This window comes from Daktulosphaira vitifoliae, unplaced genomic scaffold, assembly GCF_025091365.1.
Source record: "Daktulosphaira vitifoliae isolate Bord-2020 unplaced genomic scaffold, ASM2509136v1 Scaffold_2, whole genome shotgun sequence".
NCBI lineage: Eukaryota > Metazoa > Arthropoda > Insecta > Hemiptera > Phylloxeridae > Daktulosphaira > Daktulosphaira vitifoliae.
The window spans coordinates 9700324-9715508 of NW_026099573.1; the positions used below are offsets into that span (position 1 = coordinate 9700324).

General features: G+C 26.4%; 3 protein-coding genes across 6 annotated transcripts in view; 1 reads left to right on the top strand and 2 right to left on the bottom strand.

Annotated features, from left to right (window-relative positions):
• Window positions 1–15185, bottom strand: part of LOC126897396 (uncharacterized) — a 65411-nt gene that overhangs the window by 45655 nt on the left and 4571 nt on the right. The gene's annotated exons all lie outside the window — the stretch shown is intronic.
• Window positions 7–12597, top strand: LOC126897418 (E3 ubiquitin-protein ligase RNF130-like). 2 transcript variants are annotated; one of them, XM_050670982.1, is made up of 4 exons: window positions 7–591; window positions 3132–3275; window positions 7449–7457; window positions 12004–12597. In XM_050670982.1, exons 1-4 carry the CDS (start codon window positions 567–569, stop codon window positions 12210–12212), a joined length of 387 nt encoding a protein of 128 aa, XP_050526939.1. In that variant the 5' UTR covers window positions 7–566; the 3' UTR covers window positions 12213–12597. The 2 variants fall into 2 exon arrangements, with proteins under 2 accessions (XP_050526939.1, XP_050526940.1); XM_050670983.1 differs by lacking the exon at window positions 7449–7457 and having other exon boundaries at window positions 12004–12596.
• On the bottom strand, window positions 8147–10756 carry LOC126897390 (KRAB-A domain-containing protein 2-like). Its single transcript, XM_050670940.1, has 2 exons — window positions 9042–10756; window positions 8147–8973 (listed from the first exon to the last, which is right to left on the bottom strand). Exons 1-2 carry the CDS (start codon window positions 10176–10178, stop codon window positions 8500–8502), a joined length of 1611 nt encoding a protein of 536 aa, XP_050526897.1. The 5' UTR covers window positions 10179–10756; the 3' UTR covers window positions 8147–8499.

Genomic DNA, 15185 nt, shown 5'->3' on the forward strand with positions numbered 1-15185 from the left:
ATCACATAGCAATAACACGTAAATAATATTTATTAAAAATAATTTAAATCATGTTTTAAAGATTACCAGGGCTCCTAGGTTCATGTATTTTCATGTTTTTTGCTTCTTAGGAAAGCAGATAGTACTGTTGTCCTTGCTTCTGCTGCGCACATCGTACGTGTATTCCATGTCCCTAAAATAAACTTTTGCAATTTATTTTTCATCCGAGGCTTTGCTGTGTTTTGTTCCGAAACAAAGTTGTTTTTATGAATTGGATGGTTAGCCCTACGTCCACCCCCGTTAATGGTGGACCCAAGTTTTGAAGAATTTCTCCTCTGTTCTTATTGGATACATTACTGGAATCAGCCAGGGGATATTGCAGTGTTTTCCATACCGGGCTATGGGATCGCCATTTCCCTACATTATTACCTACTGGAATCGTCCACCTGGGGCTTTACACCAGTAGGAGCTCTGGACCCCGGGTTCACTACGCCCGTATTACTAATTGCTTAGTACCCCCTGAAGGGAAATATGCAACTAATAAAATAATATTTTTTTTAGTATATAGTATTTAAATTAAATATTTTATGTTATTTTTTTCAGGTGTGGACAGTAAGTTTCTAATTTTTTATTTAGTTTATTTAAGTATTTGAGGTAAGTATTACTGAAATTCTGCTAGTAACCTGTAATTTAAAGTCAAAGATGCTATTTAATATCAGTAAACTTTATCTTCTACCGCACCTATATTTTAGTCTTTTTTGCGATCGATAATGCTTAAAAAATTTCATTTTTATTAATAAACACTTTATTAAGATTAAATTGTTTTAAATTAACTTAGATTATTATGAGAAGCTTCTTAATGGAGGTTTAGATTTTTTATTATACAGAGTGATTTTTTTATCATAACCCACTCAATTACTTGCAGAATAATAATAATTTAAACATTTTCTTTTTTCATTATCTTTAGTTACACATTATTCTTGAATTTTTAACTATGTAATACTTTTTAAGTTCATCCCTTATGCCTTGGAAGGGGGTCAACTTTGTTTTTTTAAATGGTAACACATATTTTTAATTTAATAAAATGTTTGAGTTTTTAATTTAATAGTAAATGGCATTTGAATTTTTAATATAACTTAATTCGCTTATTAGATATAAACATTTAAAGTTTCAAAATTTTGAGTTAATATACATGTATAATACACATGGGATTGTAAATACAGGTAGCTAATTGGATTTTTATGACATTGCTGTCTCAGTCACGGATTGTTTATTATCAATTATGATTATCAATAGATATACTTTCTGTATTGTCAGTTAGTGTATTTATAAACTCATAACAATGTGCCTTACTACAATTGATAATAACAATGCTGTGTACCTGCTAATATCGATGTTATAAAAAACCAATTAGCTACCTATATTTGTAATCCCTTGTGTATTATACCTGTATATTAATTCAAAAATTTGAAACTTTAAATGATTATATCTAATAAACGAATTAAGTTATATTAAAAATTCAAATGCCATTTACTATTAAATTAAAAACTCAAACATTTTATTAAATTAAAAATATGTGTTACCATTTAAAAAAACAAAGTTGACCCCCTTCCAAGGCATAAGGGATGAACTTAAAAAGTATTACATAGTTAAAAATTCAAGAATAATGTGTAACTAAAGATAATGAAAAAAGAAAATGTTTAAATTATTATTATTCTGCAAGTAATTGAGTGGGTTATGATAAAAAAATCACCCTGTATAATAAAAAATCTAAACCTCCATTAAGAAGCTTCTCATAATAATCTAAGTTAATTTAAAACAATTTAATCTTAATAAAGTGTTTATTAATAAAAATGAAATTTTTTAAGCATTATCGATCGCAAAAAAGACTAAAATATAGGTGCGGTAGAAGATAAAGTTTACTGATATTAAAGCCTGATTTGAAGAGCCAAATTTTTAAACTTACGCCATTACTATTAAGCTAATAAAAATATACACTAACAAATTTTAAAGGATTAACTAATATAATTTTACAAATATAACGAAATTTATATAAACCATATTTAAAAAAACAATAACAAATCCGTTATTAAAATAACTTTGTATACATTATACCATATATATTAGGATGTTGCTTAAAATGAAAAAAAACAATTTGATACCAAATCTAGGGGAGGAACCTCGTCATAATGTTTATTCTACTTAAAAAATAATGAAATACTTTTTTTTAAATTATAAGACCATTTTAAAATGATGCTACCAAGAGTAAATTTGAAAAAAAAAAATTTTAATTAAAAAAAATGTTATTTTTTAATTATAATATAACTTTTGTTATTTATATATAACAAAATTAATGAATGTCTTTAATGATTGTTTACTTTGGAAAATGATAAAATATTATGATAACAAGATAGTTTGTTTTGTGTCAGGATATTATTGTCTAAACTTTGACAATTAATAACAAGAATTGTTTTTGTTCGTAATTCTTAGCTTGTAATTAATTGTATTCCTCCATTTAAAGTCACGCCTCGTTCTGTTTCATCATTAACAATCCTCTTAGATCTAATAATTTCCAAATTTGTTTTATAATCTTTGTCTTCCACTCAATTTCCAACATCTTACTTATAAACTTAGATGAAATACCCAAGATAGTAAAAATTCAAGAGTGTTGTTAGATAAAAGTCTTCCAGGTTTATCACAGTGACTAAATTGGTATCTATATTTATGCGTTTCAAAAGATACTCCGATTTTTTATGTTGAAAGGCATTCAACATTTTACAATTAGTTTCAAAAAACACTTTTTCGTCAAAAAAAGCAAAGGCTACTAGTTTTTCTGTCAGGTACCAAAGATATCAAAGGAATTTATGCATATTTCGTTTTATGTCTTGCATCATTTATCTCTTCATATTCTTTTAAAAACTTTTATAAATTTTAGATTAATTTTAGGTGAAAAAATCGCTAAAAAAGCTTGAAACCAATATTTATTATAAAAACTGATTGTGAAAATATAAATGACAAAATTAAAAAAAACATAAATAATATAAAAAAATATAAATAAGTTTGTTTGGAAAACTTTAAGTTGTTTTGGAATAAAAATACGTATTTCTACTGTTATACTTAGGTATATATAACTTTTTTAAACCTTTTTTTAGGATGTAAAATATGTGATCAATTTTTAAATGTAGATGTAACTAATGTAAGTTGTTGTGAAAATCAATTCCATAAGAAATGTTTAGATGAATGGTTAACATCAAAAAATGTTGCTTGTCCTAATTGTGATAAAAATTTAATAACAGGTGAAAACTTCATATTAGAGCGATTTTAAGATATAAAAGGTGATTATTTTAACCATTCAATTTCTCTTAATATAATACATTTTATTAGTTTTTATTAATTAAATATTTATTATCTCTTATGTTTTATAGGGGTGTCAACTTTATTTTTTTAAAGGCAACGTGTATATTTAAGTAGCTTATAAAATAGAGTGTTGTGTAATTAATATAATGACTGATCGAAGACACCTTTTGACCCATTATTTCGGATGTTATGATTATTTTATAATATGGAGTGTAGATAAGGTATAGATTTTTATTTTTATCATTATGTATTATTTTGCCGTGCTCTTACCTCATTCTGTATTTTATAATGTTAATAACTTTTTATTAGTACTATTTCAAAAATTGTTATCGACTAATTATTTTTTTAATTAGATCTTTTTTATTTTATAAGCTAGTTAAATGTGTATGTTTCCATTAAAAAAAATTAAGTTGACATCTCTATTGGATATAAGGCATAATNTGTATGTTTCCATTTAAAAAAATTAAGTTGACATCTCTATTGGATATAAGGGATAATACATAATAAATATTTTATAGAATGTAAATGCAGATACATTTGTAATCAACAAAAGCCATTATATTAAGAGAAATTGAATGCCTAATGTAAAAAGAATCATGCTGTATACATATATATATATATATATGATTCTTTTGAAAATTCATTTAATACGCCTCCTAGAATTATTATTATTCATGATCGTACCGAAGTCCTAATACATAATTGAACTTATTAAGCAATTTATACAATTGTTCTGTTATATATAAAAATAAGTTTTATAATATTTAAGTGAAATTTAAGTCAACAATGGAGCCAGTATTTTGTGTGAGGCAATAATAGAAAAGTTTAGGGAAAAGAAGAAAAAGTTGTGTATGGTATTTATAGATTTGGAGAAAGCGTATGACAGAGTACCGAGAGAGGTTTTAAAGTGAGCATTAATGAGAAAAGAAGTCCCGAAAAGGTACAATAATATAATAGAAGATATGATATAATAGAATGTATGATGGCTCTTGTACCAGGGTAAAAAGCGTAGGAGGAGTATCAGAAGGTTTTTGGGTATGAGTAGGAGTGAACCAAGGTTCTGCTTTAAGCCCTTACTTATTCTCTATAGTGATGGATGAAATTACTAGAGAAATACAAGGAGAGGTGCCGTGGTGAAGGTTGTTTGCTGGCGATATAGTGTTAATAGAAGAAAATAGGGAAGAAATTAATCAAAGGCTAGAGGTGTGGAGATCAGCTCTTGAAGAAAAGGGTTTAAGAATAAGTAGAAGTAAAACAGAGTATATAGAGTACGAGTTTGACAAAGGAGAACACGAGGTAGGTGAAATAAGGAGACCAGAGACAATAGACGACAACATGATAGGACAGGTGGAAAGTTTTAAGTATTTAGGATCAGTTGTGTAAAAGAGTTGTGGTATTGACGAGGATGTAAGACACATTATTAAGTGCGGGTGGTTGAAGTGGAGAGAAGCGTCTGGCGTCTTATACGATAAAAAAATTCCAATAAGGCTGAAAGGTAAATTCTACAAGACTGTAATAAGGCCAGCTATGGTTCAGAGTGTTGAGTGGTTGATATGAAAGTAGAACAGAGAATGAGTGTAGCAGAAATGAGTAAGCTTAGATGGAGTAGTGGAGTGACTAGAAAAGATAGAATAAGGAACGAGCATATAAGAGGGAGTATAGGTGTAGCGTCAATTGTGGATAAGATGAGTGAAAGTAGACTTAGATGGTTTGGTCATGTTATTAGGAGAGAACAATCGGAAGCTGTAAGAACAGTTATAGAAATGAATGTTGAAGGAAGACCAAAAAAGAGATGAAGGGATGCTATTGAATGCGATTTGAGGACAGCTGATGTGAGAGGTGATGATGTGGGAGATCGTGTCAAGTGGAAGTTTAGGATAAGGGTGGTCAACCCCAAGTAGTTGAGATTAAGGCGAGGAAGAAGAAGAAGAAGTAGAATATTTAAGTGAAATTATGAAATTTTAACACGTGCCCTAAGGGAGTTAAAAATTCGATTGTGTAGTTTTTTTGTTTTCATCAGTTATTTTTAACTACGCTATAATCAAAAAAAAAATGTATAACTTAATTTGTAGAACTACATTGTATACTACATGAAATGTTATTACAAAATGTATTACAAAATGTGCCTTTTAGATCTAAAAATAAACAAACTACAAATTTTTATGTAAATTGTATGAAGTGTTTGGATTTTAACTTTTCTGTTGATACTGAGTAATATCTTTGAATAAAGTATGGTCACGGTTAATTTTAATAGCGTTTAGTTAAGGTACATTCCTACCTTTGCAAATCTGGAGGAGCTATATTAAGGAGAAGTGAGAGCTATTGAGTATGTGTAGAAGAAATTGTACCTGTAATAATCTGCATAATTTGATGAAATTGAGTTTCTATTTTTTTGCATTTTGAACTACTCAGCCAGACGAGTGCGCAATTACAAAGTTTCTGAAAATATCTGTACTAAAATCTCCACCAGTTTCGGCAAATATTTCGATTATGTTATTTTTAGTTTTGGCTTTGTTTTATAATTTTCGAGTTATTTTTTAATGTTATAAATCTAACCTTTTTTACACCAAGTTGTTTGAGTAAGTATTAGAAATACTGTGGTTATCAATCCATGATGAAGTTTCCTATTTGCACCCTAATTATTGAGTTGCAAAGCTATACATACAGTTTTATTGGAATATGAGTAAGGTACCATTAATTAAAATAAGTTTGAATTTTTGATTAAGTTAAGTAAACAGTATATTCAATTGGTAAACTTTAATCTTGTGTTATTGACGCTATATTGTTAGCATAGATTAATTTCCTAGCAATCGTTTTTACTATATCAGTTATATACAGCGCGGTTCTTTTAATGGTTTGATTTCTCTTAAAATAATATATATGTTATGAAAATTATTTTTTAGTTGTTTTAGTTTTTTAGTCAAGAAATTGTGTCAACTCTGTGAGATATTATTCAGCTAATGGCTAGCTTATCTTACAATTTCCCACAAGCTCTTAAAAATTCCTAGAATTTACAGTATGATACACTAGTTTATATATTAGCTTGCCAGGACTGTGGCCTTAGTATTGTCATAGGCAAAGTAAATTGTATAGTATAGTGTTTGTTAAGAAATTAATGTATTTACACATTCGTGATTTAGATTAATTTTTTCAATTAAATGAAATACACATAATGTTTTCCAATTATTTATAAGTTTTCATCATCCTATACTAAAACGTGAGTTTGATAAAAAAAACTACCCTTACAATGGAATTTTCAACCCTTTTGTGATATGCGTTAATATCAATCAATTTCACCCAAATTTTGTACAAACTTATTTTTTTATATAACAAATATATTTTATGGGATTTATTAAATGAATTTTTTAACTTCATTTTTAAGAAGCGTTATTAAAATTATTTTTCACTAAACTTGGCCTTTTAATATAATTTTTAAATATTTTCTTCAAAGTATTGTCACATAATATTAAATATAGAAATAAATGCATCGGTTAAAAATTTTGAAATAATTACACTATATATCTTAGTTTATTGCAAGTAAAAATTACTTTTTGAAAAATACCATTACTAAAAGAAGAAAAAGAAACTTTTATATAACACAGTAATATTATAGCAGATAAATTTCAATAGACTCTGATAGGTTACATCACAATTACACCTAAATAATAATAATTATAAAAATTTTTATCAAAAGTAACTTGTTAGATTAAAGAATTCAGAGAAAAGGTTGGTTGTAGCTAGATACATTCATTAGAATGTCTCAAATTGATTATGAGAGGATAATCTACATTTTTACATGGGCTATTGTTATTAGACAATTTTTTTTTGTATAATGTCACTGGTTTAAAATGTTTAAAAATTTTTAATGAGCTTATTTCAATGCAAGTTTCTACGCATCATGTTTATAGCTATAAAGAAAAATAAATATTTAAAATGCATTAAAGTGTTATAAATATATTTAAATAAAAGTATTTGAATAATTTTATTAATCATTTGGTTAAAAATTAAAAATTAATTTTATATTTTTTTATTATTAATGTGTAACTAATAAAAAAAGATTCCCTTTTTAATATATAATATTTCAATTAAATAATTTATGGTAATTTTTTCAGGTTTTGGCAGTAAGTTTTTAATTTTTTATTTACTTCTATGTTTTGTGGTAGATGTAATTTAAGTTTTATTAGTAACCTGTAATTACAAGTCTTTCCAGAATAATGATATATTTTTTACATTTTAACTGAATAAGAAAGGTTGTTTATAACTCTCATTATCGTTATTAATTTTTATTTGTTACCGTTCTATTATTCCTTATTAATAATACAGAGAATAGTCACTCTATACTGTAACTGCATCGTTTTGGTATGTATTCCTCCAACTGGTCGTAAAACTAATCACGCAATTTTTTCAAAAATATATTAAAGTAATTAAAGAAACAAAGTGAGTATGATCTAATTTTAAAATACCTACCATATCAAAAAACGGCCTAACTCTAAGTAAGATTAAACATTGATTGCCTAAACGTGCGAAGCATAAACTCTAAAATAGACTTGTTAATTTGTAATGTAGTATTCATGATATTGTTATTCACATTCACTCTTGGTGATATCCACAAACATATCAATTAGGATAAAATTAGTGTACTATTTATCGCTGAGAAAGATTACCTCTTGTTATTTCGTTTTCTCGTTGACGTGGTGTGTTGATTGTTATTAGAAATAATTTTATATCTTACCATTTATCTATTAATGATTCAACAACGAACAGGTATATATATATTTATTTAATTCCGTAATAAATCTATTATTATTGACAGTGTATATGTTACGGGTAAAGTATAAAAATGGTTAGTGTACATATTACCCGGGTAATGTGAACCTCATCCATACGAACAGTGTAATGTATACATTATCCACCTTAAATATGTAGTATCCAATCAATTTATACATTATCCGGTGTGCTGTGGATAATGTATTCGTATAACTATAATCGTAAACTTATAACTTCGGTAAATGGTACAGATTATACAAAGTCTTTCTAGTAGCAAAAACCAAATTATACTAATTCAAAAAAAAATTATTTATTATTATTACGATTAAACTATAAATTATATATTTGAACAATTTTACTATTTACTATTTACTATTTATTTTAAGCGAAATACAATTATTTATTAGAACAATTTGAGTTTGGATGACATTTAGAATTACAAAGTATTCCCCCGGATTTGCATTTACATTTATTTGTTAAGCATGTAGTTTTACATAAACACTTCTTAAAACCTTGACCACCGGAAAAAGATTGTTCATTAGCTATTTCACGCAAAGATTTTTTTGTGGCTAAAACTTCTAAAATATCTATTAATGGTTCAGAGCATACAGTGAATTGATTTCTGGAATAAAGTTGATGAAGAGTGCCATTTTTATTACCGAGTTCGTAATATTGATTATCACTTATAGACACAATCGCAAAGAGTACATTCTGTGGATCACCCTTACTTCTGTCTACTTCTGGTAGTTTGACTCTAACTGTGTCGCCAACATTGCATGGTGGGAATTTGTTGATGGATCTGAACTTCATTTTTTTTGCTTGTTGCTCAAGCGATAATTTTGAATTGCTTCTCTCATTTTCTATGGTGTTCTGAAACATTTTTAATAAAAATAAATAACATTTTTTCCTAAATAAAACTTGTTTTGTAATATAATTACTTTTTTATCACACAAACCACAAATAGATGTTTGTTCATTACCAAGAGTACAGCCACACGATTCACAGTAATTATCGGAAACACTATGATTTTCTCTTTGTTCATAGTTTGACACGACACTTTGCAATATTTCTTCCAATTCTTGTTCAGTGGTTAATTTTTCCACTGTTTCAGCTGGTAGTAAAAATGATGACAAACCAATTTTCACATCAGTACCAAACATGGCCATGTATGGAGATCTTTTAATGCCATCGTGGTAGGCCCTATTTTTCATTAGCTGTACAAATCGAAGTCCCTCTGACCATGATTTACAGTTATTTGTTTTCATCCATGTTATCAACATGTTTTGTATGTCTTGATTTGCTCTCTCGACACTTCCTTGTGACTGACTGTGGCGTGGCTTTCCGTGAACAATTTTCAGTGTGTCCCACATTTCTTTTAAGTCTTCTATTATTTTATTTGCAAACTCGCGGCCGTTGTCAGATTGTAATATCATCGGAGCTCCAAAAATACAAAATATGTCGATAAGGTGTTTTGCAACTTCTTCTGCTCTCTTTGTTTTTAAGGGTCTTAGTTGAACGAATTTAGTAAGGTGATCCTGATATACCATAATAAACCGGAACTCTCCATCCCCCTGCGACTGCATATCAATCAGGTCCACTTGGCACCTACTATTCATTTCCGAAAACACCATTGGTTTAATCACTAGACCCTTGTTTTTAGATTTTTGTTTAGATTGACACGATTCACAAAACTTTAAGTAAATAGACACTGCTTCTTGTGTTATATTTTTATACTTTTTTTTAACTTCAGCATTCATGCGGTGTTTTCCACCATGCCCAATACTCAAATGTACATCGTGTAGCACATCATAGATATTTTCATTAGTAATATAGTACAAAATGTTTGTATTACCTTCCAACAACGGCAATATTAATTTATCTTCTTCTCCAATAGTAATGAGGTCGTATTTTTTCAAAATTCGATATGCCTTGTTACTTTTTATTCCACTTGATCTCACATTTTTAATTTCCGAAACTATTTCATTATACTTAACTGCCGATAAATAAACTGAATTATTATTTTTTTCATTAACTATTTTATAAAAACATTCATAAAATTTTTCACGTGAAGTCATTTTAAAAACCTATTATATGTACGACGCGTGTATTAAGACGAACTAGCACTGTACTAAATATTATTGCGTGTGTTTCTTCATAAACATTTATCTACAATCGTTATTTTATCATATACATTTTATCAAAGTACTTTACCCACTCAGTCGTAGATAATGTGTAAAATACCCGAGTAAAGTACGAAATAAACGTTTTATAAATAGTATTTTTACTTTATCCAATAGGTACAGGTAGTGTACACATTACCCGGATAATGTGAACACTAACCATATTTTGTACTTTACCCGTAACATATACATTCTATTTTGACTGAACATCGACTGTTTAAATGCTACTTTGAAAACTATTGAAAACATAATTTTCACGTATAATAAAACTAAATTGCTCCTTCAAGAAGATTTTAATTTATCTAAATTGAAATGGCGATCTACTGCTGGCGGTTTACTTAATTTACTTTGGACAACTAGTATATTTTTGGGGCGTTGGAAATTTTGTTTATTTTATTTATTAATGATGTCAGTTTATAAGTTACTCAAATCCTTATTATTTGCTGATGATGTGAAATTATTATCCGAAATTAAAAGTGACGTTGACCTTGTAATGATTCAATCTGTAATTGGTGTTTGTAAAACCTACTTGAACCCAATATTGTTAAATATGTACAGAGTATTTTTATTCGCTCTCGGTTAATAAATGTTTTAAATTATATGTTCACAAACATGAAAATTGATTGTGTTTCACATGTAAAAGATTTGAGTGTTTGGCAATCATGTAATTTGTCATTTAATTATCATTTTGAAGTTATTCAAAATAAAGGAGCTTTCGGATCCATAATGTTTAAAAATGTTTTTCTATAGTGCAATCAGTACGTTAATTTGGTACAATAATTTGGAATTCAAGTCAGAGTGATTTATTCGAAAGCTCAAGAAATTTACAAACAGAATTAATTAAAATGTTTGCTTTTAAAATAAGAGATGAAAATTTAACAAATATAGAGATAATTAAATATTATTATATAGAATTACTTGAGACTATTAGGAAATATCTAGATGTTATGTGACTTATTAATTTGTTGGATAATAAGATAGATTATTCAGAAATATTAAATTTTATACTGTTTCTTATTCTGAGACAAAATTTATGAGGCTTAAAGTAATTTTATGTTTCATCATTTCGCTACAACTATAATATGAATGGTCAATTGAATCGTTTAATATCTGTGAGAAATTAATTAAATGATTAAAATTTTGAGTTTTTTTTATAATACGCGTGTTCAAAAGAGGTCTATTTTAGGCTAATTGATATTAAAAATTATTATTGTATTTCTGTTTTATTATTTATACTTCATGCCTACTGGGCATATAAAAAGTGTTCAGTAAGTAAGGAAACGGGTTATCATAATTACTGAACGTTCTGTATATTGTAAAAAATAAATATTAATGAAGCTATTGATTACTTTTATGATATACTCTATGAAACATTTTATAATTTTTAACTTAGTATTGTTTTACAAAAATCATATTTTCCTCTTTGGTATTCATCAGAAACGATGTTGTATTTAAAATAAAAAAAAATTATTAATTTTACACAATACATAAATGACTAATTGGAGAATGGCCATCAATTTAACGTTTTGCACTGATTTTTCTAAAATCCTTTTATACGATTAAACATATTAATTCAAGAAAAAAAGTCCCCGAGTCACTTGTAATTTTTAGTTCTTAACAAAATTCCTCTTTATAGCTCAGTCTAAGAAAGGTTGATATCTATTTTTTCCAAAATTTACATTTTCTGTACAATTTTAATTTTTTAATTTTTGTTTTTTAGTATGTAAAGGGTGTAATCAAGATTTAATTATGGACATAACTGTAGCTGAGTGTTGTAAAACTCAGTTACATCAGGAATGTTTAGATAAATGGTTAACTAATTCGATAAGGTGTCGTTTATGTGAAGGAGATTTAATATCCGGTAAATATTTAATAACATTACATAAATTTAGTGTTTTTTTTAGAAAAATAAATACACAAAAATGTTAACTAATATGTGGGTAACATTAGAATGACTGTAAGCTACATTAGTAGGTTTTTTTTAATAATATTTAGAAGTACCAGCCCCTAGAATTGTTCGAATACCCCAAAAAAAATAATTGTGCAAAAATTGATGACGATTATCAAACTATAAGGCATGCCCTAAAAGGGTTAATAATGATAACCTATGGGAAGATTTTTAATTTTTATTTCTATCTCCTAAACATTAACTTTTACGAAAAAGTTCATAGAAACTTTTTTGTAAATATGTTTTGCTATAAATAAGATATCTACAAACATTTTTCAAAAATTGTTTTTTAGCCTAACAAAAAAATGAAAATGCAAATGTTCTATATTTACCGTTGAAACTATTAACTTGATTTATTTTATGAACCGTTCACTGTAGAAAAAAAATATTCGCACAAAAATTGTTCTAAATTAAATTTTCTATATATTTTTATTTAACTTTTTTTTTTTATCATTTACTAATCACAAAGTACATTAAATCATTTGTACAATTAATTAAAATAAAATATTCAGACTTAAATATTAATAAAATACTAAAAAACTATTTTACAAAAAAAAAAAACACGTATAAAAAATAAAAATAGATAATCAAAAAATTGCTTGTTTTTAGAAGTCTTGACATAAAATGCTTTTATTATAATTAAGAAATTAACACCTATATAAAAATCTATAGTAGGTACTGTTTTTATGCTTCATCTTTTGTTAAAATACTATCATATTCTTAGATGAGTTTTACAACTCTGCCAAATCATTTACGACTTGAATTATTTACAATTTCTTTTACTTTTCTATATTGATTGTTGTCTGTCCATAACATAGGTCTAAATCTAAAATTCAGTTTCAATTTTAAATTTTTCAAAAGTTTTTTTTGATTCCATTGAAGTGAAGTCTTTTATATTTTTATTTTTATAATCATAAATTCCATTTAAACCTAAAACTACCGATATGTGCATACATGGAGCTTATTCGAGATTATAAAATGAATTTACCATTTTAATTTTGGTATCTTCAGACAAATCATCATCAAAAAATGCCAATGCTGCTGTTTCGGATACTAAATACCATAAGTGACTGGATTGGTCTTTTAAAACTACTTTAGAAATATCTACATATATTATTTTATCTTCAATTATACTTTTATAAATTGTAAATCATAAAACAGTAATATATTCCATTCCACTGAAATAATTTTACCAAGACTTTTGAAATTTATTGAATATAGGAACATCTAGAGTAGATGATGAATTAAATATGATTTTAAAATCTTTTTTTAATACAATTTCAAAAATGTGATATCTACACAGTAAATACAAAATATTACGCCTCAACATTTGCTCCAATAATATGCAGGCACCTTTAAGTCTATCTGTATTAGAAACTATTGTATCACAACATAATGATTTTTCTTTTTCAGTTAAACTCAATTTTTCAATTAGTTGTTCTACATAATTATTGGTAAACTTTCAACTAGTTGTTTCCCTTATAATTAAAGAAGAAGTTTTCCATCTTTCTATGGGAGTATACCAGATAAAAACATGTAATTAAACATTTAAAAATAATAAACAATAACTTAATTTTGTGAATGACTTTTTCGTAAGCACATAAATATAATGAATTTTGTGGTTCTTAAATTTATGAAAATAATGAGAAAACCGTATAATTTCATAGAATAATTAATAAAAAAAATGTTAGATAAAAAATATATAGAAAATTTAATTTAAAACAACTTTTGTGCGAACATTTTTTTCTACAGTGAACATTTTATAAATAAATCAAGTTAATAGTTTCAACGATAAATATAGAACATTTGCATTTTCATTTTTTTGTTAGGCTAAATAACAAATTTTTTTTGGGTATTCGAACAATTCTAGGGGAAACTACTATTTCCTTCTTTATTTCTATGGTTTATAAGTATAATATATGAATAAAGATCTATTATAGCAATTAAATATAGTATAAAAGTAATATTCAATAATTTAATATTATAACATAAAAAAAAAATAACCAAAATATATAAGTTAATATGAAATTTAACAACACAGCAGACAAAATCATAGGTGAAAGTAGGCATGAAATATATCTGAATGTCAATATAATATAGAATACTACTGGGTATAACTATACTAAATATAGTTTTAAATATATCAACTATAGCATCTACTTAAACACTAAGAGTTACATATATGTGATTACTACGATTTTTTCCAAAATTAGTAAGAAAAAAATTTTGATTTTGACGAAATTTCAAGCTTTTCTCATAAATTTACTGTTAATAGTAATTATATAAGTTCCTGACAACATATGGATCTAAAATATACGATTTTTTAAACTCTCATACATTTTTTTATTTAATGGTATTAATATCAAATTTGTGAGTTGATCTAAGAAGTTTAAAAGTTCAACATTTTTAAATTAAAAAATTTCATAAAAATAATTTTTAAAGTATCGAAAAAGAAAAACGTTTAACATGACATTATTAATCGAAATTTTGCACGAATTATTTTTAACATATCAAAAATCAATAACAACTTGATAACAATTTTTTTTTTTTTTTTAATTATAATTTTTATATGTAAATACTTGTTTTTACTATGAAGTAATAATCTTAGAAAAATGGTAATAAAAAAAATCGTGATCGAGTTGGCTGCTTGTGTTTAATGTACTGTCTTACTTTTGTCTGTGTTTTCTCTAAGTGCGTTATTCTCTATAAAAGCAGGTTTGAGTTGATCAATTGATATTGTTTTACTAGTACCGTTGATTTGAAGATGAAATGTCTTGGCTTTTCTTTTTAACACTTTAAAAGGTCCTTCATATGTATATGTTAGCTCTGATCTTATAATATCAATTTTTTGATATACATGGGTACAAGTTCTTAAATCTCTATGCATGTCTGTTTTGATGATAATGTTTGGTGGTATACTATTATGGCTAATTTGGATATTTGTAATTGAAGTT

Excerpts from the sequence above, each read along its gene's own strand:
- LOC126897390 (XM_050670940.1), bottom strand. The coding sequence starts at position 10,178 with ATGACTTCACGTGAAAAATTTTATGAATGTTTTTATAAAATAGTTAAT. Across the intron at positions 8,974-9,041 it reads GTGGTTTGTGTGATAAAAAA|AACACCATAGAAAATGAGAG; the intron begins GTAATTATATTA and ends AAAATGTTTCAG.
- LOC126897418 (XM_050670982.1), top strand. The coding sequence starts at position 567 with ATGTTATTTTTTTCAGGTGTGGACA. Across the intron at positions 592-3,131 it reads ATTTTTTTCAGGTGTGGACA|GATGTAAAATATGTGATCAA; the intron begins GTAAGTTTCTAA and ends ACCTTTTTTTAG.